Source organism: Ochlerotatus camptorhynchus, unplaced genomic scaffold (genome assembly GCF_037179485.1).
Source record: "Ochlerotatus camptorhynchus isolate MF236.1 unplaced genomic scaffold, CSIRO-AGI_Acam_v1.1 ptg000361l, whole genome shotgun sequence".
In the NCBI taxonomy this organism is placed as follows: Eukaryota; Metazoa; Arthropoda; class Insecta; order Diptera; family Culicidae; genus Ochlerotatus; species Ochlerotatus camptorhynchus.
This window is the reverse complement of record NW_027040849.1, coordinates 10,160,439-10,178,215: the sequence shown is the minus strand read 5'-3', so window position 1 is coordinate 10,178,215 and position 17,777 is coordinate 10,160,439. Positions and strand designations below refer to the sequence as shown.

At 39.6% G+C, this 17,777-nt stretch overlaps 1 protein-coding gene across 2 annotated transcripts in view; it reads left to right on the top strand.

Moving 5' to 3' along the window:
* The window catches only part of egl (Egl_like_exo domain-containing protein), a 137,641-nt gene that overhangs the window by 104,518 nt on the left and 15,346 nt on the right, over positions 1 to 17,777 (top strand). For both annotated transcript variants that reach the window (XM_065231791.1, XM_065231792.1), the window contains exons 3-6: positions 10,260 to 11,950; positions 12,317 to 12,564; positions 12,634 to 12,828; positions 12,883 to 13,249. In XM_065231791.1, the coding sequence (XP_065087863.1) occupies positions 10,260 to 11,950; positions 12,317 to 12,564; positions 12,634 to 12,828; positions 12,883 to 13,249 (2,501 nt within the window). The remainder of the gene's footprint in view (positions 1 to 10,259; positions 11,951 to 12,316; positions 12,565 to 12,633; positions 12,829 to 12,882; positions 13,250 to 17,777) is intronic.

The window sequence follows — 17,777 nt, the reverse complement described above, 5'->3', positions numbered from 1 at the left end:
CAGCATCTGGTTGTACAGTTTCCCGGCCCATGACTTTCCCACTGTATTTTGCCGTTCGTCACGATTTGGAGCCTTCTGTACTTTGTACTTATGCAGTCCCCCCCCCCCCCCCGGTCCGTGGCTCTCTGAACGAAAGACTTCGACAGATTCAACTTTTTGGCCACATCCCTGATCGAAGCATTGGGATTCCGCTTAAACGCTTACACGACACGCTTGTGATCTCATCCATTCTGACCGCATTTCTCCTTTCGTTCGATGCTTAGAGTTTCGTAGTAACGTTTAATCACACGACTCATCGTTGACTGCACGATTCCGAGTTGTTTTACGATGTCCCGATTAGAGAGTTGAGGATTTTCCAAGTACTTGCGCAAAATCATATCGCGAAGTTGCTAAATACAGTGTAAACAATACACTCTAAACTACTTCAACCCAAATTTTCAAGAGAAAATACCCAATGGGTAATTTTCTACTGCGATTTTTCCGTGATGCAATTTGATGTGGGACACCCTTTACTAACGCCCTGTTTACATTATGCTGGCTACTAATTAGTACAGTTTTAGTATATTAGCACCAGCACGAATGTGAGCACTTCATTAGGTTTAGAATGGACATGTATTCCATTACATAACCAAGAATGTTACATTAGACTGAGGCAAAATTTGAAATTTGCGCTCCACAGTGTTCAAATGGTTTCAAATAGCCTCCGAAAGTTTAAACTCATTTGATAAGAAACTGACTTGGCACAAACCATTTGAAGTTTTGTCTTCTAGCCTTTTTACATATTGTACTGTTTTTACATATTGTACTGTTAACAAATTCTATTGCTATTCTTACGGGAATTTTTATCACATACAACTTTGCAGAAAATTGTTTTTCAGTCAAACGTCAAATTAAATGGTTATTATTATTTTTTTACTATATATTTTAGTATTACTTCTGCGTGAAGTCAACGATTTAATGTAACATTAGACTGAAGCAAAATTTGAAATTTTTGCTCCACTATGCTCAAACGGTTCCAAATTGGGCCCTGATTAGCCTCCCAAAATTTGAACTCATTTAGTGAGAAACTGACTTGGCACAAACCATTTGATGTTTATATGGGAATTACTACAGAGAAACCATAAGTTCGGTTCATATCTATCTCAAAATTCACCAGCTCACTTTACTTTAGAAAATGATAGCTGAGCTTGTATAAAATTTTCTCAGCTACAACTGATCCTCCTCATCTATCGTAATCTCATCAAAATTTAATTCGGAAGTCATTGTGTCATTGAAATCTAAATAATTTGAGCATGTGTGGGTGAAAACAAATATAGCTGGTGAAACTCATATCTTTGCCACAGTGTACTTTCCACCAGATTATGCTTGTAAGACTTCTTATGAAATATTATCAATAGTATCTCAATTTCCTCCTGAATTTAAAACTCATATCTATGGCGATTTCAATCAACGGAATGCTGATTTCATTGCTGATTCAGAAAATGAGAGTATTCTGCTCCCAGTCGTTGGTGAAAATGAGACATTGCAATTTATTTTTGAGAAAATTGCTTTCTTAGGCCTAAATCAAATAAATCCTGTAAAAATCAGCAGAACTGCTTTTTGGATTTTTTACTAACAAATGCGCATGAAGATTTCTGTGTAAGTGAATCTGTTTCTCCATTATGGAAAAATGAAGTGTTTCACACAGCAATCGAGTATTCTATATTTGTGCATGAAAACCATCCTACCGACTGTGACTACGAAGATGTCTTTGATTACGATAATGCTAATTATGACAATATTAAGTTTAAATTGAGTACAATTAATTGGCAATCAGTTTTGAGAAATCAAGAGAATGTCGATTGTGCAGTAGACATTTTTTATAAAATTTTAATGGAAATTACACAAGAGGAAATTCCTTTTAGAAGAAGACGACGTAGTTATCGCTCCAAAAATCCGGTTTGGTTCAATAAGCAAATCATTAATTTGAAGAATCGAAAACAAAAGGCTCACAAAATGTATAGAAAACAGAATAATCAGGGTAATTTGTAAAATTATTTGAACATTTGTGACCAGTTTTGCTTTGCTGTTTCTGCTGCGTTTAATAAGTACAGCATAAAAACTGAAAATGAAATTAAATCATGTCCAAGAAACTTCTTCAATTACGTTAAAACTAAAATTAATTCGTGCAACTTTCCATCAAAAATGACTTTAGACGAAAAAGTAGGAAATAATTCAGAAGATATATGTAATCTTTTTGCAACATTTTTTCAAGATACGTACTCCAATTTCTCGGATAATGATCGTGATTATGAATATTTTTCATACTTTCCTGACTTTTCCAGTAATGTTGGTGTTAGAAATATTTATGTTCAAGATATTTTGACTGGTCTAAAAGATTTGGACACCACTAAAGGCTCAGGACCAGATGAAATCCCACCAGCCTTCATGAAAAATTTAGCAATTGAGCTCACAACCCCTTTATACTGGCTGTTTAATATGTCACTTGACTCTGCGACATTCCCGCAGGAATGGAAAAAATCTTTTTTAATACCCATTTATAAATCTGATAAAAAATCTGATATCCGAAATTATCGTGGGATTGCCATCATCTCGTGCATTCCTAAACTACTCGAATCAATCATAAACAAAAAATATCTTCAGCCAAATAAAACATAGAATAACACATGCACAACACGGCTTTTTTAAAGGTCGTTCTACCACAACAAACCTCCTGGAATTTGTTGATTACTCATTAACTGCAATGGACAAGGGAAACCAAATAGAAGCTCTTTACACTGACTTCAGTAAAGCGTTCGATAAACTTGACATTCCAATGTTGATTTTTTAAATTAGAAAAAATGGGAATTGAGATAAAACTCCTCACCTGGATTAAGTCATATTTAGCGGGCCGTCGGCAAATTGTAAGATTCAGCGAGAAAAAATCTAACCCAATTCAAGCCACGTCTGGAGTTCCACAGGGCTCGCACTTGGGACCTCTTCTTTTCATTGTGTACGTTAACGATATCTCCCTTATTTTGAAAAATCTCAGAGTGCTTATTTATGCTGATGACATGAAACTATTTTTAGAGATAAGAAATGATGATGATATGGATATGTTTCAGAATGAAGTTCATGTTTTTTATACGTGGTGTTGTAAAAGTTTGTTGGAACTAAATGTTAAAAAATTTAATCTTATAACTTACAGTAGAAAACTAATAAAGCCAGATATTTGTATGTCATTAGATAATCAAATTGTTCAAAGTTGTGATAAAATAAGAGATTTAGGAGTTATTCTAGATTCTAAACTAACATTTGTGGATCATTATAACACAATTATTCAGAGAGCAGGCAATATGCTTAATTTTATAAAGCGTTTTGGTTTACACTTTAAAGATCCTTACACAATTATGTTGCCTATGTGAGGCCAATATTAGAATATTGCAGTGTTGTTTGGTTACCTTATATGGCATGAAGAACGAATAGAGTCAATCCAAAGGCAATTTTTATTATATGCACTACGTAAATTGGGATGGGCAGAATTTCCTCTCCCATCTTATGAAGCTCGTTGCTTGTTAATCAACATTCAGTCATTGAAAGAGCGTCGAGATTATGCTATGGTCTCTTTCGTGAACAATATTGCTTCGCAACGCATTGACTCAGCTTATTTATTATCAAGACTTAATTTTTATGTACCTTTTCGTCAATTGCGTAATCGACATTTGTTCGCGGTAGATCGTCACCGCACTAGCTACGCGAAAAAAGGACCGATAAATCGGATGAAGTCTGTTTATAATCTACACTGTGAAATGATAGACCTAAATATGTCTCCCCTAAAACTGAAAAATATAAAAATTACCACTTTAGTCTGTTATTTGAAATACGCATCTTCAACAGCAGATTTTTAGCGATGGGCCCAATCTTAGATCCATAGGCCAACATTAGAGCCATTTCCCCTAATGTTCCAATATTTTTATAAAAATAAAAACGTGAGAGAGAGAAGGATTAGTATTTCCATTTAATTCCACTACGCTTATCCTTGACAGATACGCGTATTTCGTCTACAATGTACAGACTTCTTCAGTGTTTTGTACTAATACTCGACTGAAGAAAAACATCGCATTTACCGAATATATATTAACACAGGTACATTTTCACTTAGAAACTAGGTAAACTTAAATTTAATTTTCTATAGGAACAGGTATTCCGCTGCTTACTCGTTGATGTGTCCTAGGTAGTAACTTGAAAAGCCATGTGTGTCCGTTTCCTTGATCTCTGTTGAGTAAAGTTGAATTACGTTGTTTGTTGATCTCGAGGCTTTCTGCAACATCCAATTTCCATGGTGTAGATACGGTTCGTAAAATCGTGATGTCCTCCGTCGATAGTTGGTGGTCCTCTGTGAAGATGTGTTCTGCAACCTTTGATTTGAAATCGTATGTTAGGCCTTTTTCCTCTTGCTATTTGGCCTTATTAACCTCCGCTATATGTTCTTTAAATCTAGTTGCTAAAGTTCTCTTGGTTTGTCCTACATATACTTTGTTACAATGATTACAGCTTATTTTATATACACCTGCTTTACCAAAAACATTAACTGGGTCTTTAGTGGATCCTAACAATGATGTCAACTGGTTATGTCTACTGGTGAAAACTAAATCTAATCCGAATTGTTTTAACTGTGGTCTTGGTTTACAAGTAATATCTTGATCAAATGGAACGGACACTCGTTTCAATGGTTCAGGTGCTGCAGTGAGGGTTGTAAATAATCTCCTTTGTATTATTCTCGCTTTTTTATCGATGATTGCCTGGAATGTGGTCTCCTTGTATCCGTTGAGTCTTGCTGTTTCGAAGATGTACTGTAATTCCTTAACCTTTCCTGTATCGCTGAGTGGAAGAGTCTGCATTTGATGAATCATGTGGTGAAAGGCGGCCATTTTTTGCTGGAACGAATGGTTGGAAGTATAGGGGATAACTTTTTTGGTGCTTGTTGGTTTCTTAAAATCGTATTCAAGCGAGGAAGATGATGACGATTCCCTGATGACTAGAAGATCGAGAAATGCAAGTTTCCCGTCTTTTTCTACCTCGTGAGTGAATTTGATATCCTTGTGAATTCTGTTGATCTCATCTAAAATTTGTGGAAGGGCTTCCCGTTTCACTACGCTGAAGATATCGTCAACAAACCTCCACCAACGGTTTGGTAATAGTCCTTTCTCCTTCAGGATTGTCTCCAAGTTGGCCATGAAAAGTTCACACAAGAAGGGGGATAGGGGGTTTCCCATTGGGGAAATAATCCTTCTCTCTCTCATTATACAGGTATTCCACTAAGACGCCCACATTCATCAGGATTCATCATGGCAACCAAGCCGTCGGAGCCAAATAAATTCATCGGATTGAAGAAAACCATCGCATCGCTTCACAAGAACGTAGCATTTCTGAAGAAATGCCAAAAATATAAGGTTATACCTATAAGCCATAGGATTAAGGTACGGACACCCACCCCACCCACCGTAGTAAAGATGATGGAAGCAGAGTTCATCAAAGATAGCATCAGACGGCTATATAGCAAACTGGACATGAAGGTTTTGGAATGTTATTATCTACATCTCAAATTGGCCAAGGAGTATCCAATTAAATTCCAGGAGTTTCTGTCTAGGGCCAAGGTAGCAGAGGAGTGCGAATCGGATAGGAAGCGGAAGCTGCAGGATGGGAAGCTAAACAGACTACGACAGGAGTCTCAACGGAGACGGACGACACACCGAACGGGTGAGCAGATCCCATCAACCATCACCACGACGCCGAGGGTTCACTCCATTGATGGGTTGGTTGTCAACCGATCGACGACCGCATTCACGGCAGAACAATTGACACACCTCAACAAGGGGCTAGGATACGCGGTTACAACCAAGCCAGACGTGGAGCAGATCATCATTGACGTAGAAACAGCGATTACCAAGACGCTTCCAACAACATCACAGAATACGGTTAGGACTATCACATCGAACATAATCAAGGACGGACAGGAACAAAGTCGCGCCAACGAAAAAGAAATTCGGATTGTAAAGGAGCTAAAAAGTAAAGCAGTATACTACGTGAAGGCAGACAAGGGAAACGCGGTCGTTATCATGGACAAGGACGATTACGATAATCAGATGACAACGAAGATTAACAACGGACCGTATAGACAGCTTCGAGTAGACCCCTTACAGAACATAGTGAAACGCGTGGAGAAAGCACTGAAGGAGTGCAAATCGATATTATGAGATGGAGCAGGTCGTTTACGGGAACCCAATCCCATTCTACTCAGGATCAAAGGTCTCCCCAAAGTCCACAAACCAGGAAATGAAATGCGAGAGATCGTGTCTGCAGTTGGTTCCCCCACCCACAAACTAGCAAAGTGGCTAGTCAAAGAGTTCCAGAGTATGCCGAATCAGTTCTAGAGTAAAGCAGTTAGTAACACCCAGGAGTTCGCCCAGCAACTACAATCTTCAGGAGACATCAACGAGGACGAGATTATGATTACGTTACAGCTCTTTTTCCCAGCGTACCGGTCAAGGAAGCGATCAACCATTTGGAGGACTGGCTATTAACACAACGAGAGGATGCAGCATGGAGAAACAAGGTTCGGACGTACCTTAAGCTGACCCGCCTTTGTATGGAAGAGAACTACTTCTCTTTCCGAGGTAACTTCTACAAGCAGACGAAAGGAGCCCCAATGGGAAACCCCCTATCCCCCTTCTTGTGTGAACTTTTCATGGCCAACTTAGAGACAATCCTGAAGGAGAAAGGACTATTACCAAACCGTTGGTGGAGGTTTGTTGACGATATCTTCAGCGTAGTTAAACGGGAAGCCCTTCCACAAATTTTAGATGAGATCAACAGAATTCACAAGGATATCAAATTCACTCACGAGGTAGAAAAAGACGGGAAACTTGCATTTCTCGATCTTCTAGTCATCAGGGAATCGTCATCATCTTCCTCGCTTGAATACGAAATTTACAGGAAACCAACAAGCACCAAAAAAGTTATCCCCTATACTTCCAACCATTCATTCCAGCAGAAAATGGCCGCCTTTCACCACATGATTCATCGAATGTAGACTCTTCCACTCAGCGATACAGGAAAGGTTAAAGAATTACAGTACATCTTCGAAACAGCAAGACTCAACGGATACAAGGAGACCACATTCCAGGCAATCATCGATAAAAAAGCGAGAATAATACAAAGGAGATTATTTACAACCCTCACTGCAGCACCTGAACCATTGAAACGAGTGTCCGTTCCATTTGATCAAGATATTACTTGTAAACTAAGACCACAGTTAAAACAATTCGGATTAGATTTAGTTTTCACCAGTAGACATAACCAGTTGAAATCATTTTTAGGATCCACTAAAGACCCAGTTAATGTTTTAGTTAAAGCAGGTGTATATAAAATAGGCTGTAATCATTGTAACAAAGTATATGTAGGACAAACCAAGAGAACTTTAGCAACTAGATTTAAAGAACATATAGCGGAGGTTAATAAGGCCAAAAAGCAAGAGGAAAAAGGCCTAACATACGATTTCAAATCAAAGGTTGCAGAACACATCTTCACAGAGGACCACCAACTATCGACGGAGGACATCACGATTTTACGAACCGTATCTACACCATGGAAATTGGATGTTGCAGAAAGCCTCGAGATCAACAAACAACGTAATTCAACTTTACTCAACAGGGATCAAGGAAACGGACACACATGGTTTTTCAAGTTACTACCTAGGACACATCAACGAGTAAGCAGTTTCTGTCAATGATAAGCAAATAAAGTAGTGGAATTAAATGGAAAATACTAATCCTTCTCTCTCTCTCTCATTATACAGGTATTCCACTAAGAACCCCACATTCATCAGGAATAAGAACGTATTTTTCAGTGGTTTGCTTCCTGATGAGGGTCAATTTTTCCTTGGATTCTAAAAAAAACATTTCTTCTATCTCATCATAAATAAAATTTGGACTCTACATAAAACATAATGCTCTATTTTTTAGGTATTTTATGTCCACATTTATGTCATGATAACATAGAAAAAAAATGTTTACACCTAAATTGTCTTTAGAAAAAAATGCTTTCCGTTAAGGTGGGAAATACCCAGATAAAAAAATCCTCAAAATGGGAGGTATGTATGTGTATAACATTTCAAGCATTATTCTTGCTTCCTACTTGAAATAGGGACTCCCAATTGCTGAATACGGTTCTTCGCCCTATTTTATAATGTTCCACCTAAGCGTTCCAATTTTATCATTTAATTCAACGAGGCAACTTTAATTGATTAGTTTTCCATATTGGTTTCTGCTACACTTAGATTATTCGATGACAATAGGTGATTGGCCTAATATGCCGTGATAGAGCTGCTATCTTGGCTGTATATTCAGGGGATAAGCATTTCTTATTCAGCCGCTGCCACTCCATGGTGGACAGACGCTTGAGTTAGCGAAAGATTTACTCTATCGCCGTTCTATGGTTACCGTGCTAACTCCTCTCTTTGCATTGCCCAGCTGAGTCCATGTCTAAGCTTCTAGTAGGGCGTGAGATAGGAACTTGCGAAGACCGGAGCTAATAGGTATCACGTCCCTTCCAGGCGTCAACTCGCCATTTTGTGCCCCACCTTAACCGATAGATGATCGGCTTTTGAGGATAATGAGTCGCCATCTGTACGCAACAGGATCGCGGAAATTGGTCGACAAACTTCTACCTCAACTTTCAACCAGGTCACAGCAGCAAAAGTAAAAAAAGAGAAACTATTACGAAACTGTGCACACACAGATCAATTATAGAAATCGAAAGCAGTGAGACGCCGAGTATCATTCAATTTGCCGCTTCGAAACTCACTCGAGTGAATCGTGACCATTAATTGCGCTTCGCACGGGGGTTGGCCGTGGAATGAAGATGCAGAGGGTCTCGGATGGGACGGAGTAGCTCCGAAATCTAGAACGCACAACCGTACCCGCGTGTGCAATTAGCACTTTAAACAGTTAATTTATCAAACCAATCAACAATACAAAAAACAGCAATAAAATACAGACCCGCAAAGCAGCACTATAGTCTTATCTGATCTTGTTTGTCGATTGGGTGAGCACATAAAGTGTGCCCCCACTCTGACTATCGAATGCTACTGAATTGGGCGCGTGGAGGTAAGGAAGCAGAAAAAACACATCACAACAAGAGCAATATATAATTCCTGACTATACTAAAACTTTACGCGAGAGCCTGCCGTAGCAGATTGGCCCAATCATACGGACAACAAGCAAAACAGAAGAGATCCATCCCCCCCCCTTCCGACCAGCCAGCAGGGGGGAAGTTTACTAGGTCGGATCGATTAGAGAAGGCAGATAACAGCTCTCTGGAGCATAACCCAGTGGCAAAATATCGTATTGTAAGTTTTTGTATTGTTATGGACATAGTCAACAGGCAGGCAGAAACCTACTCCGACTATTTTGCACTGCTGGCTGCTGGAAGAAACCGATACAACTATGTAATAGGCACACAATGCAATATTGGCGCAGACCACCAGTTTTGCACTAGGGATCAGCTCTGTTCAGCTTGGAACATTTAATTCAAATCCCCTCTCCCCCTTGCTTCTAACAACTTCCGTAACACGGTGCAGACAGATCGAACACACCCACGATTTTCACAGCTGATACTTGTGCTGCCGCCGGTAGCTGCATATTCTCTGATTCGCATTCTGTTTTATGCATTTGTGAATCAATGCAGTAGTGGTGTGGGTGAAATGGGGTGCATTAAATTCCCCCGGGAAATTGTTTATTGGGGTGGAAGGAGGCGTTGGCGTGGAAGGGAAGACTGGTGTAATAAATCGCAAGCATTTTGTATAATGGATTAAGTTAACATGTTGATTCTAGACCCACGTTAAACTTTCATGCTTGAAAAGGGCAATTCAGTCCAGTGAGTCCAGTGGCGAAGCTAGAAAACTTATCGACGGGGAGAAGGGGATGTATTCCTGTTTATTCTATTAAATCATGTTTCACTTTCCCACATTTCCAGAGTACTGAAACAGGTCTATCGATTATCCAATGCCCTCGTTTAGCAATATAAACTCGTTCAGATTTATAGACGGTTAATCTATGTTATTAATCTATCGTCTGCTCATTAGTAAAAACACCAGCCGCATATGTTGATTTACTACCTACTTGATCACGACAAAACAAACCCTATACCCAAACACACAACGAAAAGTTAGCTAACATCCTCTCTCCCTCTCTCTCTCTCTATCTCCGTTCCCATTTCAGGTCTCAAGAAATTCCTCTCACAGTACCCGGCGCTGTTCGAAATCAACGGCGATTTTGTGCACATCAACAGCTACACATCGAGCAGCGTGGACGATTCTTCGATCTCGGGCAAGCGGGACTACATCCAGGAGGCGAAGGACTACTTCAAACACAAACTGCTGCAGTATGGCAAGGGCACCGAGGTGCCGATCCGCAGTCTCTTGGGACACCGGAGCCAGGCATCGCCCCAGGTGCGACACATATCCGGTCAGCACATCCGGGAATTTACGGAATTCCTGGTGAAACACCCGGACACCTTCAACGTGGTGGACGGCGAGAATGTCGTCCTGGTCGGGTGCGAAAACGAAGAAGACGTCCCCGCGTCGGAACGATTGCATTTGCCAAACTCTTCCATCGACACACAGGCCACCCAGCAGCTGCTGGACTCGTTTGCTCAAGTGATAGAAATCAAGGGCCCCATCATTGTCGATCAGCTCTTCCACATGGTAACGTCCAACTTCCCCCAGGAACAGTGGTTTCACATGTTCAAAAACCCGGGCGATCTGAAAACGTTTCTGAAGCTCTTCTCCGACTGCTTCCAAATTCAATCCAATCTAGTCACGCTACTGCAGAAGCCAAAGCTGTCCGATTCGCACATTAGGCAGGCGCAGGATAAGCTCAATCTGTCCAACAGCACCTTCAACACCACACCGAGCGTCGGCAGCGCTGGCAGTGCTGTGGGCAGTGCCAACGGTAGCAACAACACCAGTCGGACAGCCTCTCCCAAGAACATGATCGGAGATTTTAAACTTAACGAACCGGTCTCGGTCGGAATCGGTTCTAACAATCCGACCACCGCACTGAGCAGTAGTAAAAGCGAACCCACTAGTGGCTTCGATAGTTTACTAATCAATAACGATTTTAAAATGGAGAACCTCTGTCTTAAAAACTGCCCCTCGTCGTCCAATTCCGCCTACTCAAAAACCCAACAGACCATCTCGGCGGCCCAGCACCAACCAATCCAAATAATGAGACAAGAACCGAACAACCCGGCTACCAACGACAAAGCCAACCTCATCAACAACAACAACAACAACAACAATCCGGCTGTGAATCCGAAAAATCAAACCCTTAAGCAACGTATAAACAGTTTGGTGATCAAAACGCTCGCCGAAAACCTAGAAAAAGATAAGCAATCAATGTCTGCCATTCAACATCAAACGTATTACAGCATGGGCGTCGGCCCCGGAGGAGGAATGAGTGGTGCCCAGCCAAACAACAACCCATCGCCACATCCCGTCTCCCCCACACCAACCAGTCCGGTCCACTCGAATAACTACTTCATGGGTGATACGTGGAAGATCAAGGTCCTCCAGAACACCCGGGTCATCTCGACGGTGAAGGAATCGCTCTTCGTCAACAATGTCATTCTGAAAGCTTCCACCTACGAAGACCAGGCGGTGGTATCGTTCGACTGCGAGGGCATCAATTTGGGAGTCCGGGGCCAGATCACCATGATCCAGCTGGGAACGACCCGGGGAGAGGCGTTCATTTTCGATGTGGCGTCCTGCCCGGATATGGTTCCGCACGGTGGAATCAAGGAGGTGCTCGAATCGGAGAAGGTCATCAAGGTGATACATGACTGCCGGAACGATTCGGTCAATCTGTACAACCAGTTCCAGATACTGCTGAAGAATGTGTTCGACACGCAGGTGAGTTTGTGCTGTACTAAGATTTGTTTTGATCGTTCATTAGGTACCCTGAATTTTCGAGAAAGCGAGACAGTTGACAACTTGCCGTTGTAAACCGGATTTCATTCTCTGCTTGGTGAGAAGAAGGACAAGGGACAAGCTTGGTAAACGAACGTCAGTGCTTTGTTGTGAAGTACTGAGCCCGGTGGCATTGAAGCGACCCTTTTTGCTTACTGAGCAGAAGATCGTTCAATCTCAGGCTCCTTTGTACAGAGTCCTCTAAGTCCTATGAACCTGCCCTCATCTAAGAGATACATTCCCAGCTGAAAAAAACTGTTTTCCAACCATAACAGATATTTTATTTTTTGTTTGCGTTCTCCATTTCAGTCCGCCCACGCTGTCCTCCAGTTCCAAGACCAGGGCAAGCAGGTCTACAAAGTGAAGAACGTTTCGCTTAACACCCTGTGTGAGATGTACAATGCCACCGTCAATCCTATGAAGGACCAACTCAAGAACGTATACCGCCGGGATCAGAAGTACTGGGCCCGACGGCCGCTGACGCGTGACATGCTTCTATACGCCGCCGGTGATGTGCTGATACTGATCAACGAACAGCTGTACCTCAACATGGCTACGTGAGTATTGAAGAATTCTCATTTTAGTCTCCCTCTCTAGCCTCTAAATGGTGGAATTTTCCCGAACAGATCAATCAAACCGGAGTTCCGAGAGCTGCTCGCGGAACTGTGCACTGAGCAGATTTTGATGCTAATCCGCCCAGTGGACGTCAAGATGCGCAAGAAGCAACGGAAGGTCCGTTCGGAGATCCAGGACCTCAAGGTGAAGCTGAAGGGTGCCAGTAAGAACGTGGTGCTGAGTAATCGCGAGATACGATTACTGAGGTAAGCTTGTCGATGAAATATTTCAATTTTCCGTACTCAAAAATCATTCCCCAGATACATGGACCTGACCGAGGATGAGAAGGAGAAACTGCGCGTTTCATACAAGGTGGCCAAAAAGCTGGACAAACTGGAGAACTTTGACCGGGACCGTGGCGATGCGAGCGATTCCGAGGACGAGTGCGACGTCATCGAGCAGGACTACCAGAGCTTGGACAGTGTTCCGTCGGATAACTCGCTGCCAGGCACGGGAAGCAGTGGTGGGCCGGGAACTTTCTCGCCCAAGAGTTCGGAACCGCCGAGCTTGACCGAATCGATGCAGCTGATGGACGAAATCCTCTCCAACACGACCATGGACCGGATGGCCCGGATCGACAAGCTGGAAGCGATTCTGTCCGCTGCGACCCTGCTGCCGAACGATCAGGTGAGTGTCGTGCGTGTGGTTTTGCTTTATTATTATTATACGGTTGGAGGCTGGATCGGATTGGCTCTGATAGTTATTGGTACCGCACTGATATCCTGATTTGAATTTTCACCGTGCACCTATACACTGTTGTTGTACTGCTTTGAGTTCTTGCACTAATAGAACAACTCACGGGTTTATTTTATGTCCAGGGTTGTAGTTTGTGATGGTGATGGGAGTTTCTGTACTCGGTCGGTATCTATGTAGATTATAAAATCGCAGAAATGTGTAACATACTTTGCAGTCTTTGTTTATGGAAATGTGATTTTTTTTTTTTTTTTTTGAATAACCAAGGGCTTGGAAGCAATAAAATACGCGATCAAATTTACTTTAACCTTACCATTTCGACTAGAGTTGCTAGAAAATATTTAATAACAAAGTTCAAAAATATGCAGTTTTTAGGGACAACTCGTAAATTACGACTGCAGATTAAGTATGACATTTCCCGATCAACCATTCCCAGGAATATCATTTCCCGGAATAGACCTTTTCCCGGTTGTCATTGAAAAAATGTAAATCTCTATTTATTTAGCCATTTAAAATCGATACAGAAATAACCAGTTTTTTCAATAACACAATTTTAATTCATTTGGGCTATGCAAATAGTGAGACGAGTAAGTTAACCTCAGAAGACTTACTATTTTATAATAGCTGAATAAAACATTAATTCATACATGCTACTGAGCTGAATGTTTAACAACAGAACGATTTTTTTTTTGCTACATAAAATTTACGATCCTGTTACACTTGCCCAAATGTATCTATTATATTTCATCGAATGTACCTATTTTTTTTTCTTTAATTTGTATTCCGTCGATCTTGTTTTCCGTGCTGAGCACCAATGCTACCGGCGCCATGGAAGGCAGCTCCCACACCTGGACCTATCGATCCATAAACTCATGAATCGGGGACCAACGGCTTTACTTCCCTTTAGTTATAGTAAAATTTTATCATAAGTCGAAGTGCCTTTTGAATTCCACTTTGTACTGATAAGTGCTTTTTTAATGGACTATGAAAGACCAGTTCATGATTAAATGAATGGGAATCTTCACTGAGCGTTCATAAGGGCCTAAATCGCAAACGTAAACAACGGCTTGTTCCGCAAATTTCTGGTAATTCAAAGCCCAGCTATCTGGTGCCTTACCCAATCCTATCGAATAGAGGAACTCTTCCTCTACATAATAATCCTGCTTGGGCGAGTTTTCATTATTTTTACGTTTACGACTTCGGTACTTATGAAAACTCTTGGGAGAAATAAGAATTATTGCAGGGTGGCCACTGAACCGGGAATTGAGGGCAATCGTCTAAAATTTTTGAAATTTTTCCATAGTTCAAGATTGTGATGATTTTTTTAAGTGACTGAATGTGTATGTTATTTTTTAAGATTATGATTAAAAAAATAAGTTTAATTATGTTTCATTAAATCAAATTGTTTCTATCAAACCGGGAAAACTATCATGGATAACCGGGAAAAACCGAGAATGAACCATTAAGTCAATGCTATTTTTCACACAGACAAGATCGACGGAAAACAAAATAAAGGAAAAACAAACTTTTTTAGCGTGAATTTATTTCACGATTGATCATTCTTTGCTTCCTGACGATTAATCGTCTTTCTCTATCTACAGGGTGTCTACTTATTTTTCTAAATAAAATTACATGAGATTTTTAAACAAGTAAGTCCATGATCTAAAATATTCAATGGCTTGAATTTTCGTATTACAAGTTCAAGATATTGAAAATGTTCAATGTGCCAGATTTAAGGAAAAAATAAATGATTTATTTTAAGTCTGTAAACTTTATGAAAGATTAGAGTTCTTCATAGCAGTCCCATTAACTTCACAACAATTCTAGGAAGTTTGGAGATGTTCTGTGGAATGAAAGGAAATGCTGAGTATTTCAGTGAAGCTCCATAAACAAACTGCGGGAACATAAGATAAATTAACACACTGAAAATATAAGGAACTTACTGGAAGCTTTAGGAACCTCAAAGCGGTTCTTTTAGCATCTGAAAATTTTCAGGAACTTTTATGTAGTTCCTAGAATTTCTTCACAGGTGTCAAGCGAACTTGAGAAATATAGAAAACTTGAGGGATATTTTGCAAGTTCTTAGCACCTCAGAAAAGCTAGGTCTAAAGATCTTTGGCAGGGCTGGTAGCGAGTCACTTTTTTCAAGCCAGTCACTAAAAAGTCTCTTTTTTTAAGGCCAAGTCACTAAAGTCACCTTTTCTTGTAATAAGTCACTATTTTAAACTTTTTTTTTAACGTGAATTTATTTCAAGATTGATCATTCTTCTCGATAAGCCTACATTTTGTTCTAGTTTTGAGCAATTAGAAGTTGAAGGTATAGAGTTTTTTTTTTACATTTAATCGTTCTTCTCTATCTACAGGGTGTCCAATCATTTGGCTAAATAAAGTTCCCTGAGTTTTTAAGGTTTTTCCATAACTTTGGCGGATAATTTCCAGGTTTATAATAAGAATGCTATTTATGATATACGTTAAAAATAGGTGTTTGACGCAAACGTGTTTAAGACATGACAATCAGTTTTAAAGAAACAGCCTTACTATCAAATCCATTAAATGTTGAAGTTAAACACTTACTTCATTTTAGTAAGCCTAAGATCACAACATTTTTAATGTCTTGACGTTTCGTACTAACAAAATTAAGGAAACTTTAATGAAGTTCTATTGATCTCTGAAAACCTAGATCTAGAAATCTTTGGGGAATTCCAGAGATCTTAAGGGGAAGTCCCCGAAACTTTAGCCCAGACTATTGATTTAGTTTAAAAATCTATAAGCGTGAATTTAGACCAATTCAGGATAGTTCCATGAGGTGCTGAAATAGAACCCATAAGATGTTCCGAAAGATTCAGTACAGAGACTTTCAGAAAATTTATGAAAACTTCAGAAATATTTCAGGAACTTCACAGAAATTCAGATAATTCCAGGGAAGTCTAAAGGTGTTGACGAGAGTTCCATTTATTTTAAAGCAGAACCAAGATCTTCATTAGAGTTGAGAGTTTAAAGGAAGCTCAGAGAACATCAAGACAGATCAGAGTATTAAAGGGCAGTTCAAAAAATTTCAAGGTAATTGCAGAAACTGGAATTTCCAGAAATTTTGGTTTACTAAGAGAAAAATTCTGGAACGCAATAACAATTGTATGAACATCCGCAAAATGTCAGAGTATTTCAAGGGTGTTATATCATGGAAATTTCAAGCCCTAAAAAATCGAAAATTTAGCTAAGTTGATTAGAGAACATCAACGAAGTTCCATTAAATAAAAAAGGCGAAAACTTTTAGCAAGCATCGACATTTTTAAGAAATTCCAGTGAACTTCTAGAAAATAAGATATTTTTAGATTGTTTCATTATATTCAGTGAAGTTCCAAGTACTTCGAGGACGATCGGATAACATCAGAAAAATAGCATCAACTTAAGGAAATTTGCAGCGACTTACAAGGAGTTCCTTAGAATTATGGGATATTCCGAGAATTGTATGATTGATCCGAAAATTATAAATATATATCAGAAAATTTACCGGAACATTTGATCAATTCAGAGAAATTAAGGTAAGCATACAAAACTTCTTCCAGGGAAATTAGTAATTTACGGCAAAGTTCCGTAGGCGTTTATAAACTTTATAAAACTTAAAGATAATTGTAGAACTTAAAGGCAATTAAATCAATTCCAGTAAAATAGTGGGTTCTTTAAAAAAAAATACGAAGGCAATACTGTGTAGAGAATTTAAAGGAAATTGAGAAATATTTTGGGCAGTTTTAAAAACATCAGGAAACTCTAGGCTAATGAAGAAGTTATGAATTAGTTTCGATAATTTGATCTTCAGACAAATCTTGATAACTTGAGTGAAAATCCTAGAACTATATTAATTATTTCACTGCGGAAGCCTAAAGAAGTTCCAGAAATTCCAGAATTACTTCGAAAACTTCATAGAAGTACAGAGATTTTCAGAAACATTTCGAGAACTTCATAAAAGTCTATGGAATTTAAGGAAAGATCCGAGAACTTCAGGAACTTTTATGGACATTTCGGGAGTATCTCAAATAAGTAAAGCTCCAAAAGCAAATGGAATTTCAGGGGAGTTCAGTTCCATTAGTTTCACTAAATAAGCGGGAAATTTCAAGAAGTTCCTAAATTTTCAGAGAACTTAAGAGATGTTAAGAAAATTATTGAGGTTTTCACATATGTCCAGAAGAGCACGCAAGCTTAAACATTTTTAGAACAGTTCAATTTAATTCATGGTAGTACAATAAGCTTCATAAGAACTGCAAACACTTATGAAAAGTTTCGAGAACTTCGAGAAAGATATTGATCTAGCTAATAAAGCTCTAAACAACAACGAAACTTCAAGAAAGAACAGATATCCTCAGAACAGGGAAATTACATAAATTTTAAAAAAAGTTTCGAAAAATTCAGTGAATTGTAAACACTTTGGAGAAGATTCATGGCCGTTAGGAAAATTGTGGAAACT